Raw genomic sequence first — 18,754 nt, forward strand, 5'->3', positions numbered from 1 at the left:
GTCTTACCCATCAAATGTCTTGCTGCTTCCATTTTCTTTGAAAAAACAAAGGGAAAGGGGTGGCAAAACGGGCTCAGCCCGACAGGTCAACCCGTTTAACCCGCCATTTTAGGCGGGCTGTGTTGCGATTTTAGCCCATCTCTTTAGTTGGTCCGTCCATAAGTCCGCTGAAAAGGCGGATCATAGCGGAGTGGGGTGGGCTGACCCGTGGGCTTATTAATTTTTCTTTTTTTACACACCCTCGTAAACAATTTTGTGCCAACTTGTGTTTGAAGGTTGTGTTTGATAACACAAAAAAGCTAGCTTATAGCTTGTTGGAGGGGCTTATAAGCTTGTTTTGATAAAATGAGACGTGTTTGGTAAAAAACTTTTTTCACTAGTTTATAGCGTTTTTTAAGAAGCTAAGGCTCTGTTTGGTAACACCAAAAAAGAGCTTTTAGCTTTTAGCTTATAGCTTATAAGCTCGTCTGACAAAAAATAGCTCTGTTTGGTAACGCTTTTTACAACGAGCTTATAGCTTATTTCAGGAGTTTATAAGCTATTTTTCAGAACCTACTTCAAGTAGCGTTTGAGCTTATAGCTTTTAGCTTATTATATTTTGTTCCATTTTTACCCTTACTTTTTTATGTAAAATTCATGTTTACCCATTATATTTTATTACATCTATAATTTAAAATACCACATTTATTACACCAACATACTTTGTTTCTAATTTTCTTTATACTACAATATACCTTTTTTTTTACGGAACAATATAATATAAGTGTTACTTCAAAAAAAAATATATACAATATATCCTCTGACGGAAAAATATATATGTTATTAGTGTTATTTTTTTTATTTTCTGGCCTTTTGTTGTATTTTTTTTAGTGAATAAATTTAAATTTAATATATAATATAAAAGATATATTAAATTAATAAATTTAAAGTACTTTTTTAAAGAAAATTTAGATGACGAAATTACAAATGCTTAAATATTAATTGATATAAATTTTATTATGAATTAAGAATGCCCTTTTATGTCATTTTACATTTATCAGCTAACTGAACTGCTAGTTTTACCAAACACTTTAGTTAGCTTATCAGCTATCAGTTATCAGTCATCAGCTATAAACTATCAGCTAAAAGTTATCAGCTAAAAGTTATCAGCTAGCTTATGAGCTAGCTTATCAGCTGATAAGCTAAATGTATTTTTTTTTAGTGAATAAATATTAATTTAATATATAATATAAAAGATATATTAAATTAATAAATTTAAAGTACTTTTTTAAAGAAAATTTAGATGACGAAATTACAAATACTTAAATATTAATTGATATAAATTTTATTATGAATTAAGAATGCCCTCGTTTTACATTTATCAGCTAACTGAACCGCTAGTTTTACCAAACACTTTAGTTAGCTTATCAGCTATCAGTTATCAGTCATCAGCTATAAAATATCAGTTAAAAGATATCAGCTAGCTTATCAGCTAGCTTATTAGCTATCCGCTATTTTTACATAACAGTTCAAGTAGCTTTTTAGCTTATAGCTTTTAGCTTTTTATACTTTCTTCCATTTTTAACCTTTATTTTTAAAAAAAAAAAAAATAAGTGACCACTAAACCCACGTTATCAAAGTAACTGCCACTTTTTTTTTATCTTTTTTCTTTTTCGGTTTGCTCAACATCCATGCACTTTCTTTTTTCCATTTATAAATATACACCCTCTTGCAATCTATTATTTTACATACTATTTATAATTTCCAATAAAACCATATAATTTGCAAAAAATTAAAAAGATATATTATATCAAAGTTAAAAAGTTTAATTAGACAAAAATCACAATTTAATTTAATACCACATTTACCATTTTAAAGATGAAATTAATTAAAATATTTCAAAATAAATATATTAAGTAAAATTGTTTATAAACAAAATAAATAAATAAAATAGATATGTACTTTTATGTCTTTTTATATTTATCAGCTACTTCAAAAACCAATTTTACCAAACACATTAATTTTAATAAGCGAGCTTTTTCAGCTATAAGCTATCAGCTATCAGTCATCAGCTATAAGCTAGCTTTTCAGCTATCAGCTAGCTTATCAGCTACCAGCTATCTTATAGCTTATTTTTATCAAACACATCCGAAGTGAATTAGAGATAAACACTTTTGCAAAACCGCTAAACAAATTTTATAACTTAATTCAACCATGGCGTATGCATTTAAAATGAAGGATATAGTCATGTTTTGAGATGTGTTTTAAATTTGATTTAGTGAAGTTAAAATTGAGGTTACTTGACGTGTAGGTGTAGTAGGTGATGATCAAGAGAAGGATGTTGGATGCATGGAACCACCTGTTGCAGCAACATCTGGAGCATCACATGTCTATTACCTTGGTGATGATTAACTTAGGGACGTTGAAGAAATTATGTAGACTTTTTATGGTTGATTTATTTTAAGACTTATTTCATGTTTGTTGGATTTATTTTGTAATTTGTTTTATGTTGGATGCATGATGGATTTATTTGGAGATTTGTTTAATGTAAGAGTCATTATATTGAATTTATTGTTTTTATTATAGCACAGCGTATTTGTTAATAGAAATCGACAAAAAAATTTTAAAAAATAGACGGGCCAACCCGCCAGCCCGCTAGTCCGCCTTTAGGCTGGGCGGGGTGTGAGTTTGAGCTCACCCCCTCAAGTTAGCCCGCCCCACCCCACCCTGTTTTTGGCGGGCTAATAGCGGACTGGGCTAAACGGGGTGGGTTAGCCCGTATTGCCATCCCTTTAGTCATATTAGTTATCAAAATAGTCTTTGTTGACATTTTGTACAAGGAGTGCAATGATAATAAATAAGTAGACAATATAACAATAAATACATATATTAAATGACTATTTGTCAAAAAAAATATATTAAATGACTAATAATACGTATTTATGATCATGACCAGAAAAAAATAGTATTAATGATGTAAGAGATTATTTTGATTAATCAAAGATTATTTTAAAATTTCGATATATTAAAAATGGTTATTTCTTACATTAGAAATGAGTAGTATCTAAAGACTTTTTCAGCCTAAAAATATCTTGTTACACCTAGATCTATTTAAAATATAACCATAATACCAACATTACCCTTGTTCGTATAATTTTTCAAAAATACTCATTTCGGTCACTCTAGATCTTCATCTCTCTTACAAACATTCATGAATATGTGATCAAATTAACTTGACGAAAAGTAATAGTAACACACAAAGAAAAGTAATAGTAACACACAAAGTCGTCTATATAATAATTTTCGTGTTTTAAGTAATTTTATGCATTATTCTTTTTCTTTTCTTTTATGTGTGTGTTTTTTTTTTTTTTTTGTAATCTTTGTTCACGTGCGTGCATGCAAATTCAATTCACGTACTATGATTTATTGTTGATTGCCTCGCACGTGGTTTCAATTTACGTTAGGCTAAATTCGTTAACAACACACATAGGTGCTTTCAGAACAGCACCGAGAGCAGTCCTTAGAAAATCAAATTCCATACACAGCATATAAATTGTGGTGACAAAACAAAAATCAAAGGAGGAGCGAGATGGATGAAAATGAAAATGAAAATGAATTGAAGAGTTGGGAGACAAAGGAAGAAGAAGAGGACAAAAAAATGGCGTGAGTCGAGAGGAATAGAAGAAATTAAAATAGGATAATGGTTGAATATTTGAAAAGGGTTTAAGGGCATTTTTGTTAAATTGGAGTGTAACCATAAGTTTATGGGGTGCAACTATGTTGGCTTCCATTCCATTTTCTTTGATAAAACAAAGGGGAAGTTATACCCCACACCTAGGGGTGGAAATGGGCCAGGCCGGACCGGGCTTTGTAAGGCCTAAGCCTAGCCTATTACCTGTCATAGGCTCATTTTCGAGGCTTGGCCTGACCTTTTTAAAGGCCTGATGAAGCCTGAAAGCCTATTTAAAAGCCTATTTTATGCTAAGGTCTGACAACACATGTAAGCCTACTCCTAAATAGGCCAAAACCTATTAATACCTAAAACACACAAATATGTTTGCTACTAAATAATGAATTCATATGAAGGTCTAATCACACCAATATATCAGCTACTAAATATCCAATCATATGAAGGCTTATGTTTATGGGAAAAAAAAAAATTTAAAAATATCAATAATGGAAGATATATTATATATGAAAAACTTAATAGGTCGGCCTGATGGGCTTAATAGGCTTTTTTGCAAGCCTTAGTCTGGCCTGTTTAATTAAATAGGCTTTATAAAAAGCTTGAGTCTGGCCTTGTTAATAAACGAGCTGGGCCGAACTAGGCTTTAAATAGGCTAGGCCGTAGGCCCTGTCGGACGGCCTGGCCTATTCCCACCCCTACCCACACCCCTGCATTTATACCTTCACTCCAACATTTGACACAAACTACCAAATTTACCCTTTATATAAAACAAAACACAATACCCTTTCACTTTTCACCCCACACTTTTCTGGAAAAAAACACTTGGCTTGTTCACCTTTTTTCTGAAGAAAAAAAAAACCTTGTTATGCTTCTACTTTCAACAAAAGAGTAAGCCTTCTTTCGTTGTTCTCTTAATCGTTCCGCGTTCGTTTTCACTATATGAAGCCTTCTTTCCTTGTTACCGGAATCATTGATTAAGGTTTGCTGGGTTTTCCGGTTAGTGGTTACCAGAATCGTCAATTGAAAACGACGATGTGAGGACGATTCTGGAAATGACGATGTATGAAATGGCGTCGTGAATCGTTAACCGGAATCGTGTTCACCAACGTTTTCCGATTGTTTTCCAGAAAACACGTATGAAGCCTTCCGATAAATGCTTCCCGGAATAGTTTGGTGAAGTATTCCGGTTCATGCATCCTTTATGTCTGCAGCTTTCATTCATCTGTTTATATATTCAATATAATTCCTGAACCCGTATGCATCTTTTATGTCAGCAGCATTCATTTATCTGTTTTTATACCACTAATATACTTGTTTTAGAATTCAATTATATTATGCTAATGTCTTCGATATAGAATGCTGATTTTTATTATTTTAGAAATCAACATATTTTTCACAGCACATGAACAATTATATTATGCTAGTTTTAGCCAAGTGATGGTATTATATGGTAATTTGTGACCAAGTGATGGAATTGTATAACTAGCATGAACCAGAAAGGTATTTCTGTGTTTTCCGATATATATATTCGGAACGCAAGCATTCTAGAATTCCGAATTATTCTCGGAGATGTTTATATGAGTGTTCCGAAATTTTTGGGAAACGTTTTAGGGAAGAAGGAAAAACAGAAATACGTACCCAGAGAGGACAAATCGGAGGAGTATGGAGTGGCATGTTTCTGGTGAGGAGGTGTAGAAGTGAGTAGATGATAGGGGAGGAGATGATCGGGAATGATGAAGGAAGGGGAAAGAGATGAATAGAATTAAGAGAGAGGAAAATGGGACATTAAAGTAAAGATGGATTGAAGTTGAAGAGAAAGAGATGGCATAGATAAATTTTACATTGTTGGAAAATGAAAAAGAAAATTAACTTGGATACACAATCGTAAATGCACATGGGGTCTTGGTCTTTCTTGAGCAATGCACAACATGTTTATCGGGAAAGTATGCCATTTATTATTGACTGGGATACCAAGAGATGGAGGGCGTGCACTACTTTCATTGTCATCAGCAAGTGGTAAATTTGAATTTCAAATTTCGCATTAAATGCAGCCAGAATGCATCATTCCCGCCCAAGTCATTAGGGTTTTGGAAAAGGATGTATGCATTGTGTACCTTAGGATTAGATATTAAGATAAGGGTGAAAAATTTATGTTTAGAAGGTTAAATAATAGAAGGGGTAAAATTGAAATTTTCAAAAATTTGTAGGGGTGAAAGTACATGTGTTGGGGTATAGTGTAAAATTTCCAAACGAAGGGTAATAGTCATATCATCCTTAAAAAAAAAGGGCAATAGTCTATATTAGTCATCGAAATAGTCTTTGTTGACATTAAAATATTTTTGCATAGGGAGTGAAATGATAGTAACAAATAAGTAGATTATACTACTTTCGGTCCATTTATAAGAAAAATTTTGGTTAACAAAAACTGATGTATCTGATTAAAAAATTAGAGCAAATATATTAACTTTTGTTGACTAAAATGTCTGGAGGGAGTATAACTGACATGTGTTTAAATGAAAAACAATGGCTCAGATTTAATAATAAACTTAAAGGCTTAATTAATGATTTGGTCCCTTAAGTTATTTGTTGATTACATTTTGGTCCCATAAGTTATTAACGTTACAATTTGGTCCCTTAAGTTACTTTTTGGTTTCGTTTTGGTCCCTTAACTATTAAAAATTTCGTTTTGGTCCCTTAACTTATTTTTTGGTTTCGTTTTGGTCCCTTAACTTATTTTTTGCTTTCGTTTTGATCCCTTAACTCTTCCTCCGTCAACCACTTTGGTCCTTTACGTTAGGATGAATGTATTAGAGTTAAAGGACCAAAACGAAACCAAAAAATAAGTTAAGGGACCAAAACGAAACCAAAAAATAAGTTAAGGGACCAAATCGAAACAAAAAAATAAGTTAAGGGACCAAAACGAAACTTTTAATAGTTAAGGGACCAAAACGAAACCAAAAAGTAAGTTAAGGGACCAAATTGTAACGTTAATAACTTAAGGGACCAAAACGAAACCAAAAAATAAGTTAAGGTACCAAAAGAGTAATTAAGCCTAAACTTAAATTATTTATTTTAAAAAATAGGCTTAATTAATGATTTGGTCCCTTAAGTTATTTGTTGGTTACATTTTGGTCCCATAAGTTATTAACGTTACAATTTGGTCCCTTAAGTTATTTTTTGGTTTCGTTTTGCTCCCTTAACTATTAAAAGTTTCGTTTTGGTCCCTTAACTTATTTTTTGGTTTCGTTTTGGTCCCTTAACTTATTTTTTGGTTTCGTTTTGGTCCCTTAACTCTTCCTCCGTCAACCACTTTGGTCCTTTACGTTAGGATGAATGTATTAGAGTTAAGGGACCAAAAAGAAACCAAAAAATAAGTTAAGGGACCAAAACGAAACCAAAAAATAAGTTAAGGGACCAAATCGAAACAAAAAAATAAGTTAAGGGACCAAAACGAAACTTTTAATAGTTAAGGGACCAAAACGAAACCAAAAAGTAAGTTAAGGGACCAAATTGTAACGTTAATAACTTAAGGGACCAAAACGAAACCAAAAAATAAGTTAAGGTACCAAAAGAGTAATTAAGCCTAAAAAATAAAGAAAGAAATTTTTTAGATCCCATATTCTCGGTTTTTTCTAGATTACCCTCTCTTGTTTAGAGGGTATTTACCCCCTCATGATATCAACCAATCAAAAAGTAATATACATTGGCAACATTAAATGTCAAATAAATGAGTAAATTTTTTTTATAAAAAAAAAAATCAATTTTAGGTAACTTTTAGTACTTTTAATTTTTATTTAATTATAGACAAGATTACATTATAGGTCATGTATCTTATTTATTTGTAACACTTTGGTCCTTTATCTTTATTTTTTTCCGTTTAGGTCTTTTATCTCTCATAAAAGCACATATACATCCTTTTTCTCATTTTTTTATTTAAAAAAATACATAATTTTATTTTTTAAAATATATTTTTATTAAAAATAAAAAAAATCCAGAAATATGATGAAGATGTTCATCATCTCCATCTTCTTTCTTTGAATCTTCATCATCTTCATTGAATCAGAAAAAAATTCTACACAAATATATCTCCAAATATCATGAATTAATGTTATGTTCACCTCAAATCTTCTTTTAAACACAAAAATCAAAACCCTATAGAAAAGAGATTTAGTTTCATCACAAAAAAAAAAAATTAGTTATATAAATTGTCACACCGTATATTATTATTATTTTCTAACTCAATATTCAAACCCGGCATAAAAATAACCCCAAAATGAGAGCAGCTTTGCACATCAATTTTGTTGTTTCCAGAACAATCTTAACTTTTGTAAAGCCTAACCCTTCCGCCAGTGACTAAACCTCCACCATCCGCCTTGCAACATTTGTGAAATTAAGGTTTTGATTTTTGTGTTTAAAAGAAGATTTGAGGTGAATATAACATTAACTCACGATATTTGGAGATATATTTTAGTAGAATTTTTTTTATTTAACGAAGATGATGAAGATTCAAAGGAAGAAGATGAAGATGATGAACATTTTCATCATATTTCTGGATTTTTTTTCATTTTTAATAAAAATATATTTTTAAAAATAAAATTAAATGACCAAAACGGAAAAAAAATAAAGATAAATGACCAAATTGTTACAAAAAAAAAAAATAAGATAAAGGACCCCTAATGTAATCTTGCCTTAATTATATTTAGGTGTTCAATCTTAATTAATTTACACTACAAGACTGACTTAGAACAATTAAAATTTCACATCAAATTTCTTTCATCTGAATGTCCTTAAATTTATCGGTTACATTCATAAAATTTCTTCTTCCCATTTTGATTGTTCAATTTTGTCGTTCTAAACTGTCGCATTTTTTAAATTTTCGTGAGAATCATCGTCGTTCGTTTGATTCCAAATATCGTGAGAATTACCATTATTTCCAGAACCACGTCAGGTATGGTGAGTTGATTTTTCTTTTTGATTTGATTTTTCTTGGTTGTGAGGTAGTTAATTATAACAATTGAGTAAGTCATCCGTTATACTTTAAGGATTGCTAGCAGGTGTTGCCGCTGTGATGTTTTGGGAGTTTGCTAGCATTTTTTTGGTTGTTGCTGAAATGGTTATGTCATGAGGCTTTTGTTCTTTTGTTTGGACTTAAAGGCTTTGGCTGATAGTGAGGCATGTCTATGCGTGTTAGCAAATTTTATTAGGTTGGCTGCTTAAATAAAAGAAAGTCACGATACCTGACGCGGTTCTAGAAACAACGACAATTCTCACTATAATTTGAAATTGCAGCAGTTTGGAACGACAAAATTGAACAATCAAAATGGGAAGAAAACGAAAAAGAAACAAGAATTGATCAATAGGGAAGAATAAAGAAGAAATTTGAATGAAGGAGATGTTTTTGTTCTCACGTTCGGGGTTGTGGAATGGAAGAAATTTTATGAATGTAAGCGATGAATTTAAGGACATCCAGATGAAAGAAATTTGATGTAAAAATTTTATTTGTTATAAGTCTTGTAGTGTAAATTAATTAAGATTGAACACCTTAATATAATTAAATAAAAGAGTAAATTACACTCTTCTTCCCTCAAAGATTATTGAATTACACTCCCCTCCCCTCTTATGTTAAAATATACACTCCCCTCCCCCCTTATTCCAAACATATTAGAAAACATTTCATTCACCTCCCTTAAGAGAAGCTTGAATTACATTCCTCTCTCTTCTTATGTTAAAATCTACACTTTACTTCCTCAATATTTTTTTTAATAATCTAGCAAAAAAAATAAAATAATCTAACACACTTAAATAAATAAAAAAGTACTGCGGGTCTATTTTAACATAATCAAAATTTGAATACATATTTTTCGCTATTTTTTATTCACAATTACATTAACATATAGTTTTAAACCCTATTATAAAATATGAAACAACCAAAAAATAAAATTACAATAATTACTAAATACAGTAAAATATGGTTATTTAAAAATTAGTTTTATACTATAAATTATAAACTTAATAGCAAAATATTTAAGTTTAATTACCATTGATATTTAAATTATAAAGAAATGAATTTATTTTTCTTAAATGGTGGTTCAAAATTAGTATATATCATAAAAATATTTATTTATGTTAAAATAGATTAAAGTGTAGTACATATTTAATTATTAAGGGAGAGGGTTGTAATTCAAGCATCTTATAGGGAGAGGAGTGTAGATTTTATTTTTAAAGGGAGGGAAGTGTATATTTTAACATAAAAGTGGAGGGGAGTGTAATTTACTCTAAATAAAAATTAAAAATATTAAAAGTTACCTTATGATTAAGATTAACTCTTTTATTTTTAGAAAAAATTGATTCATTTATTTGACATTTAATGTTGTCTATGCATATTACATTTTGATTGGTTGATATCATGAGAGGGTAATTACCCCCTAAACAAGAGAGAAGAGAGGTAACGTAGTTCTCAGTCATATTCTCTCATCTTCGTAAAACACTTTTCCCTTCTTCTCTAGAAAACCCATTTCTCTACTTCTTCTTCTTCTTCTTCTTCTTCTTCTTCTTCATGATATCGACCATAAAACATAGTTCCTTTCTTCTGCATAAGACTCAACAGACGACGGAAGTCGCTCAAGTGTCTTGTCCACTCTTTGTCAGTGCCGTAAAACTCCACCACGAAGTTCTTGATGATGTTGTGATTGTTAATCGCGACGGCAGAAGAACAGGTTCGTGGTAAGCTAACAACGATCTCATTTTTCCTTTGGTATTGCCTCTCTCGTTCATTCCCTCTCTCTATTTTACCTGTGTGGGTTATTGATGTCATATTAAAGGGAATTGGATAAATTTGGATAAATTTTTCTCTATTTTGCCCAATGTATTGATGTAACATGTGTTTAACATGGTAGCTGATTATGAAGCACACCTATTAGTTAACTTGATGTAAGAAGACTCAATGGATTAAGTGATTAGAAGACTAATTCCAACATAATTTGGAAGAAGACATGAAAGGAGAAAAATAGTATATGAAAGGTTTAGGTTTTTGGTTAACTCTGTGCTTGCCCTCCGCAAATCCGGCGACATTCAGAAGTTCCATCTCACTATCACTTCTGATTGTCAATTCATGGGCAACATTGAAAACAACTATGTTGAAATGTGGATCTGTGCCGCCACTGGGCCAAACCTTCAAGAACTATCTCTCATCATTCCATCATATGCTGATCAAATCGTAAAACTCTCTCCTTCCTTATTGATGAACTGCAGCAACCTCGTTTCCCTAAGGTAACTTCATTTAAAGCTATCAACATACAACATGTTACAAACATATTTACTTGGTATTTATAGAATTTCTAATGTGTAAACAAATAGTCTTGACGGTGCAATCGAGGTGGAGGTTAAACATTCTTCAGTTTATTTTCCATCAATCAAGAGGCTGAGACTTGGCGAACTCATTGTAGATTCAGAAGTTTCCTTTCTCTCTGGCTGCCCCATGCTGGAAACTCTAGAGATTGGCTTTTACTTAAATAACATACCTTTGACTGAAGTTACGAGGTTGAAATCCACCAATCACAATTTCACTTGGAGTTACTTTGAGTTTTATGTAAATTCCAAGTTTATCAAATTGGGTATCGTTGGCAGCTTTCATAGTATGTTGGAGGCATTTCTTTATGTCTTTTCCTTGCATGAAAGTGAATATTTCGACCCGATTCTTTACCTCTTTGGAGATTACAAAGACGATGGCGGCGATTATGTTCATCTAAAGATGTGTCACTCGACATCAAAGGTGGAGTTTTATTATTATGGTTTATATGTATTCAATTTCATATATGCAGTTTTGTACTGATATTGTGCCATTACTTGTTTTTATCATGTACAAGCAGTGGACACTTCATGCCCCTGTACTAGATTATCCAGAATTTCGCCAATTAGATCATGTAAAGTTCATTCTCCCTTGCTTCAACTCAAATCTTCTTGTCACTGTGCTCGATAAATGTCATATGCTTAAATTTCTCATAATTCAGAGCGACAAGGTTTGTTGACTTTTAAACTTTAATTGAATCAAATATTTGGTTTGTCTATGTATGTATGCATGTATATATCTATATATACACAATCAAATATATTTTTTGAGTCACGGTGTCCCTTGTTGCTAATAGGAGGAACACTCACCGTTAAGAACATTTTGGAGCCACAGTCAATAACAGTTCCTAGATGTCTCAAATCCCACCTAACCTATATTCAGATAGAAGAATATCAAGGATGTGAAGATGAGTTGGCATTTGCTGAATATATTTTGCGGAATGGACTTGTTTTGGAGGCGATGCTTATTTATGTCGATGCTTCAATGGACCCAACAAATAAGTATTGTTCTGTCAAAAGATTACTTGAAATTCCCAGGGGCTCTGCCAAGTGCCAGATTAGATTTGACCCAGCTGTATCTTCTTAAAGGTGAAAAGTCTGAATGTCTCTTTTTTATCTGTCTTACGGAATCAAAGTTGATTAATGCTAGCTTTAGTTGACAATTAGACATGCCATGTATTTTTACAATATACATGTTACTATCCGCACATTTTCAACTATACTGTGGTTGAACTACATAATTCCATAACCCCAATGTATCCACATTTTCTTTTATCTATTTTTTCCCATTATAAAAAAGCCTGATTTGGATTGGCTATTTATACTAAACTAAAATATTATAGTCTTTCCCCTAAACAATGTTTCTTTTAGGATTTCATGCTTACTGAATTTTGCAATATTTACAAGGTTGAAGAAAGTGACAACTTTTATATGCCTACAGAAGTTGACGGATATATTTCATGCCACTTATTGTAACTTAGTAATTTTTGCTTTGTACTCGTGTGGTCATCATTGCTAACAAGTATTTGTTTATTTGGGGTATTTTGTGCTCGATTTGACGGATCCACGTCATCTTTGTCCATGAAGCACTCTCTTTGTTATAATCTGATTATGATTTTTCGTATTGATTAGATTTATTGATCTTCTAGAAAACCTAAAATAAGACAAAATATGCGTTAAAAAAAGCCAATCCCGCTTAGTGGGATAAGGCTTGATATGTGTGATCCCACTTAGTGATTTTCTACAGTGTGTTCTTGTCGTTAATTGTCTGTGTTACTTAATCTGTGTTGTTTGGGGGGCATTAGTCTTTACTTCGATGAATCAATATCACCTCTATATTCATGAATTTGATTTATCTTCCAGAAAATCTAAAATAAGATAAAGTATTATCTTTTTTTACTAATATTCAAGAAAATAGGCCACCTCTATGTAGCATTTGCACTCAATTGAACTGTGACATACAATATTACCTTGCACTTTTTTGTGAAACATGTGAAACTTTTGATGTTCATGAAGCAGTTAAGAGTTTCTTTCTCTGCAAGTGTTTTTACATTTTTATATAATGGTGATAATTATTATGTGATAAATTAGTGACTTCAATTCAACAACATCAATATTTCTTCTAATAGTTTCCATATGGGAGATTAGATTACATTATGATGTTTTTGTCATTGACCAAGTCTTACAGCGATGCTCTTGAGTACATATTTTCTATCACATAAGAAGTATTAATTAGTTAATGTAAATTACATTTGTGAGGATTTTAGAGATTTTTCTCTTGTTTAAATACACAGTAATGGTTGGAATGTGTCTCGTAGAAATCTGTCAATTTAGCAGATTGATAGAAACAATACATATAACCTTTCCCCCCTACCTTCTGTCACCATCTGTTTGTTAATGTGTTGCATGCTTTCAAGCTATCACTGAACTGTTATTATCAATTGCTTAATATTGTAATCTTTCATTCTACGCTACTGTTTAATGGTTTGGCATGCTTATAATATTATTGGCAAATTTCTTCTATATGTTACGCTGCTATTTGGCTTATATGGTAAAAATAATCAATCAATTTTGATGTTAACAAATTCCTGCAAACCATGAGTACAAAGGTTACACAAGTAGATATTGCGTATAATATATAAGTAGTTTGAGATATACTGACATAGCTTTTGTGGCAGATTTGGATATTGTAAATTTCAATTTCATTGATTTAAAGTTGGTTGATCATATTGGGAAAAACTCAAGCCAGACAAGGATAATGATAATCCCTGCATTGAGTTTATAAAGAGTGGCACCCCTCATCTTACAACCTGGTTTGTAAAGATGAGTTAGGCCCAATATAATAACCTAATATACTATCAAAGTCTATCAATCAAGGCCATTTACCACCAAGCCAATAGTGCTGGGTGTGAGTGGGGGTGTATTGGGAAAAATCCTAGACCCTAGTCCCACATAGGATAACGTTAAAGCATGAAATGAGTTTATAAAGAGTGACACAATATGAAAACGTAGCATGGTCACAAAACTCAATTTTTAGAGAAGCAACAAATGTTTGTTGTGTAAAGGTACTTTGGGTGGGTAACAGAAAAACAAATAGGCTCTAATAATTTGTTATGTCCTGTCTTCGTTTTGGTTATCTTGTGACTAAACGGATTCAAATGTTTATAAAATGATGTGTTATGATTTTTCGTTTGAAACCTGGTTATGTCTTTGGATTGATATTGAACGAATTGCTGCTGATAAATTTGTGTCACATTGTACTTATAGCATGATATATTAGGCATTTCAAATTCTGATTATTTAAACTTCTTTATAACGAACTTTATGGGCTTTTAATAACTCTTTCTGCTATATGTTTGGCAGTACGCATTTGCATTGCAATGGTTGGTTGGTTTCTGATGCTGGCAGAATAATGTTTGCTCAGATGCTTTCGGCTTCGCTGAAAAGAAGACATTGGGAACTACTACTATGTTCTCTGGTAGACAAATATCTAGGTTTAAGCATGGTACATAAAGGTCCTAGTTATTGGTTATAGACTACAGTTAATAATATGACTTTCTGGCCTAGTGAAATAGTTCGTAAAAATTGTTACTGGTTTTTTTCTTTGTGAAGAACAGAGGAAAGTATCCAAATTACTTTTATATTTCTCTGCTTTAAATATGGATTTTCCTTTCCCTTGCTTACCGTGTTGACCGCGCTATAAATTCCACCATTTATGTGACTTATATAGTAAGAATCTTTTGGCCTTTGAGAATATTGTGAATGCTACTGAAATTATCGCGTCTAAATTTTTTCTGCGCTGCATATTTTGATCATATCTTTTTTATATCTTTACACTATAGGTATCCTTGTTCATAGTGGTCTCTTGATGTTTAATTTGGTTTTATTGGAAATAGGGTGGGCCCAATGCAACATCCCCAAAATTGATGAGTTATTTACTTAAAGGATGCTCAAAGGGTTAGATTAATTAGGAGGGTGCACTAGTATCTACTATCTATGTGTCAGTATTGTTTTGGAAATTGGATGCTCAAAGGAAGAGAAAGGGAAAACTTGGAGAAGAAAAGAGAAAAAGGAGGGATTCAAGGGTTTCCTTAGTCATATTCCTTGATAGTGTGCATATGTTGTGATGTTCTGGTTATGTTTTATGGGCTGTAAGGTCAATGAAACTCCATCTTCTCTTCAATAAACCTGTAAAAGGGATCAATCATCACATCCAACTTAATACTCTTGCCTCAGTTAGTCCTAGAAAGGGACATTGATTTGTTGTTTGAGATTGCATGCTATGTAGCTATTGAGCTATAACAACTTGAAATTTACGTGTATCCTTTACTACACTATAATTTAAATCAACTAAAGATGTTACACTTAGGTGTGTCTTACATATAACTAGGTGGGGTTGGGAAGGGAAGATGCATCTTTGACTAAAGTGTTGAATTTATCTGTGACATCCTATTTGTATACATTATCATTTTCTTCAACCTAATAAATATTGCAAATCTCAACTCTTGGAAAGCTTGAAATCCTAAAACAAATATAGTCTAAAATTAGAAACTTAGTTTAATACTGAGGTTCAATCCAATTAAGTATTATAATGAGAAACTAACTAGATCAAATAAGAATTGGATACTATGAAGGTAAGAAATTACATAGTTCAGGTGGAAATTAGAGGATGAGGTGGAGAGGAAGAAAAAAAAAGGAAGCTATGTGAGCTTTTTTGAGAGAAATTCTCGTAAGGAACCATATTGAAAAGGTATAGAAATGAGTCCCAACGTTTTTAGAGAGCTTATTAGACACTACGTTTTTAAAGAGTTTTAATGTGCTGGTTTTAGAATTGCAATTGTCTAGCATGGCTAGTATTTACAAGTTCTTGATTGGAGTTTATGGTGTCCACAATTTAGGAAGACCTTTTTGAAATATTTTTAAATTTATTTTCTATATATCCTCATCAAGATTTACCAGTTATTGTTAATGTAATCTAGAAAAAAAAAATTATTAGTTTGTTTATTAGAGTACTCATCCTTTGAATAATTTTTGGTTGCATTACCCATTGCTTATTGACCAAGTAAATTTTGAAAATTTATTTACCATCTGCACATTCTGATTATGTGCAAATTAACTTTTAGTGTAAGTCTTTTAAATTTGATATTTGTCTCAACACCAAGCATACTTCAAGCATGTTTGTGATGTGTTTTACTTTTATTATGTCTGTTGATGTATCTCAACATAGAGCACTTTCCATCTTTCAGAATTCAGTTCCTCAAATTCTCACAATACCAACTTGGTTTACTAACAAACAGAACAAATGCATCTAAAAACAAGTAGAATAAATCGAAAGGAACATTGAGATTGTTACAACTTACGTTTGTACAAGATCTTGGTATCAATTAGTAATTTCAAAATACACACAACCTCGTGGCATTAATTATATGGCCTATTTTAAATAATATTTGCCTATAATTCATCATGAATTTTCCTCTCTACTACTGGTACCTCTTGCTGAAGCTTCGCAAGATACCTAGCAGCTAACGAGGCGTAAAGCGCAACACCATAAGGAAGTGCATCTTCGTTGACTTTGAAATAGGGTGAGTGTACCAACACCTCCTTCTTCTGCTGGTTTAAAAACAAGAAAAAAAGTTCCCTGTACAAAATAAGGAATGATATCATGGATCCATAAAAGGCTGAAAAACAGTAGAACAAGATAACTCGGATTGAAAGAAAGAAAGAAAAATATGATATGCAGGAGTCACTTTTTTCGGTTTTTCTTTTCCAAGTCTTCTTGATTGTGTTTGTTACGATTACAACAATAATTGATGCAATAAGTTATGTTTCAAAGGCTTAAGTGGTATGCCATATGATAGAATAACTGTAACATACAAAATTGGCATAATAAGCACTCAAAATTTGGCATCATTTTGCCAATATGCAGATTTTAAAACAGAATTCATGTTTGAAATTGGCATGATTGAATTAAAAACAGATATATCTTAAACAGTAAATGTGCATAACAGCCAGAGAGGAGTGTTGTGCTTTAAAGGATAAGATTCCATAGAGTCGGGATACAATGTTAACACATTGTTGACTGTTGGATTGAGATCGGATTGTACAAATTTCAAGCTCGGTAATTTGGATTAATAACAAAAAGAACAAAATCCGCATATTTTGCGAACTATTTGATCTGAATCTAACGGTCACCAATGCACGCACTAACGCTCACCAATTCACTACGGCAACCCAAATTCACGTCAGCCTGAGACATTCAGAATTTTCTAGAACACAATTCACTTCACAACAGTAGCGGAGCCAGAAATTTTAGATTGTGGGGGCAATATTGACATACTTTAATACTAAAAATAATATTTTACCAACAAAAAAAAAACTACGTGCATGGAAAAGACAGACGAAGTAATACAAAGTAGACTAGACATTTTAAGACAGACGAAGTAATTAAGATTGCATTGAAAAGATTATTCAATTTGTAACAAAATTTTTATTACAAATAATCACTCATTATAAGATGGAAGAAATATATATTATGATTAATTGATCTATTAGATATTAAGTAATTGGAATAGATTACTCTAGAAAAAGAATTTGGACTAGTTTTGATACGATGGGTATTTTTTTTATACTCAAGTAATGGCGGCAGTTAGTTGGCATAACACAATACCATATATACTAGAACTAGAATGAAAATTTTAGTGCAGGCATGTGCCCACAGAATGCTTGCTGTAGCTCCGCCCCTGCTTCACAAGGATCATAATGTTTGTAGTTTCTGCAATTTAATGTTTCTTGGTTTGAATACATAACACTACTTTTTTTCAATTGAAAATAAAGTAATACAAAGTAGTAAAAAACAAGATAATAGTTTTGCAATTGAAAATAAAAACTGAAAATGCATATAAAATCTTTTTTCTCAAACCAAAGAGGATATTGTAGTGACTTCATCGCATTTCAAAAGCAGTGCATTAAACAAAGCATAAAAATAATAGCAGACCATGAAGAAATCTCATATATTTGAAGAGAATGAACATGAAAAAATAAAAGTTAAAAGAAGTGAAAAAATATAATGACGGTCCAGTTTGTTAGGTTTGTATTATGTGATTGACCGCATTTTGTTAAAACAAGTGTTCTAGCAAGATGTTGGACAAGATGTCTTGACATATTAGAACGACATCGTAGCATACCTTATTTTTTATAATTGGTCCTTTTTCCTTATAATTTAGGACAAAAAAAATGAGTTTTTTTTTTCTTCTTATAATTTAGGACGGAAGGAGTATCATTGAACTCATGGAAATAAAAGGAAAGAACTTTTTAGGCTTTTTTTTTTCATTTATTTATTAAAAATAAAAGTGCTAATAATATCTTGGATCCTCAACAAAATCAATCAAAACACCTATCTTTGCACTTAAAAATTCCACACTGTAGACACAAAATCAAGAACCATTGATTAAAGTAGATTATAATAATTATAAAAGTTTTTAGTAGGGAGTGGCCCAGTTAATCCTGCTAATAGAGTCTATAGTGCTGAGTTTTTAATGATTTAAACAAGTAGGCTATAGTGGTATTGGTAGCATCTATTCTATTGTCAAGAGAAGAAAGGTGGAGAGAGATTCGGCCGATGGATAAAAAAGTCATCTTTTACACAACACTAATGATAAAATTGCCATTCAAGAACATAACAGTTTTGTTCAAAAAATCTGAATATAGTAGAAGAAAGGGAGGAAATGAGTATAAAAGAAA

At 31.7% G+C, this 18,754-nt stretch overlaps 1 protein-coding gene across 5 annotated transcripts; it reads left to right on the plus strand.

The window, feature by feature from the left end:
- The first annotated feature begins 10,129 nt into the window (after positions 1 to 10,129).
- Positions 10,130 to 15,516, plus strand: LOC146899714 (uncharacterized). 5 transcript variants are annotated; one of them, XR_015023657.1, is made up of 6 exons: positions 10,130 to 10,936; positions 11,024 to 11,438; positions 11,536 to 11,685; positions 11,812 to 12,103; positions 14,378 to 14,519; positions 14,911 to 15,516. XR_015023657.1 is itself a non-coding variant. In XM_085737952.1 (4 exons), exons 1-4 carry the CDS (start codon positions 10,779 to 10,781, stop codon positions 11,854 to 11,856), a joined length of 768 nt encoding a protein of 255 aa, XP_085594078.1. In that variant the 5' UTR covers positions 10,130 to 10,778; the 3' UTR covers positions 11,857 to 12,370. The 5 variants fall into 5 exon arrangements, 2 of the variants coding, with proteins under 2 accessions (XP_085594078.1, XP_085594079.1); XR_015023656.1 differs by lacking the exon at positions 14,911 to 15,516 and having other exon boundaries at positions 14,378 to 14,693; XR_015023658.1 differs by lacking the exon at positions 14,911 to 15,516 and having other exon boundaries at positions 11,536 to 11,589; positions 14,378 to 14,693.
- Positions 15,517 to 18,754: the final 3,238 nt, after the last annotated feature.

Source organism: Medicago sativa, chromosome 8 (genome assembly GCF_051527215.1).
Source record: "Medicago sativa cultivar Bolivia chromosome 8, Bolivia_mono, whole genome shotgun sequence".
Lineage (NCBI taxonomy): Eukaryota > Viridiplantae > Streptophyta > Magnoliopsida > Fabales > Fabaceae > Medicago > Medicago sativa.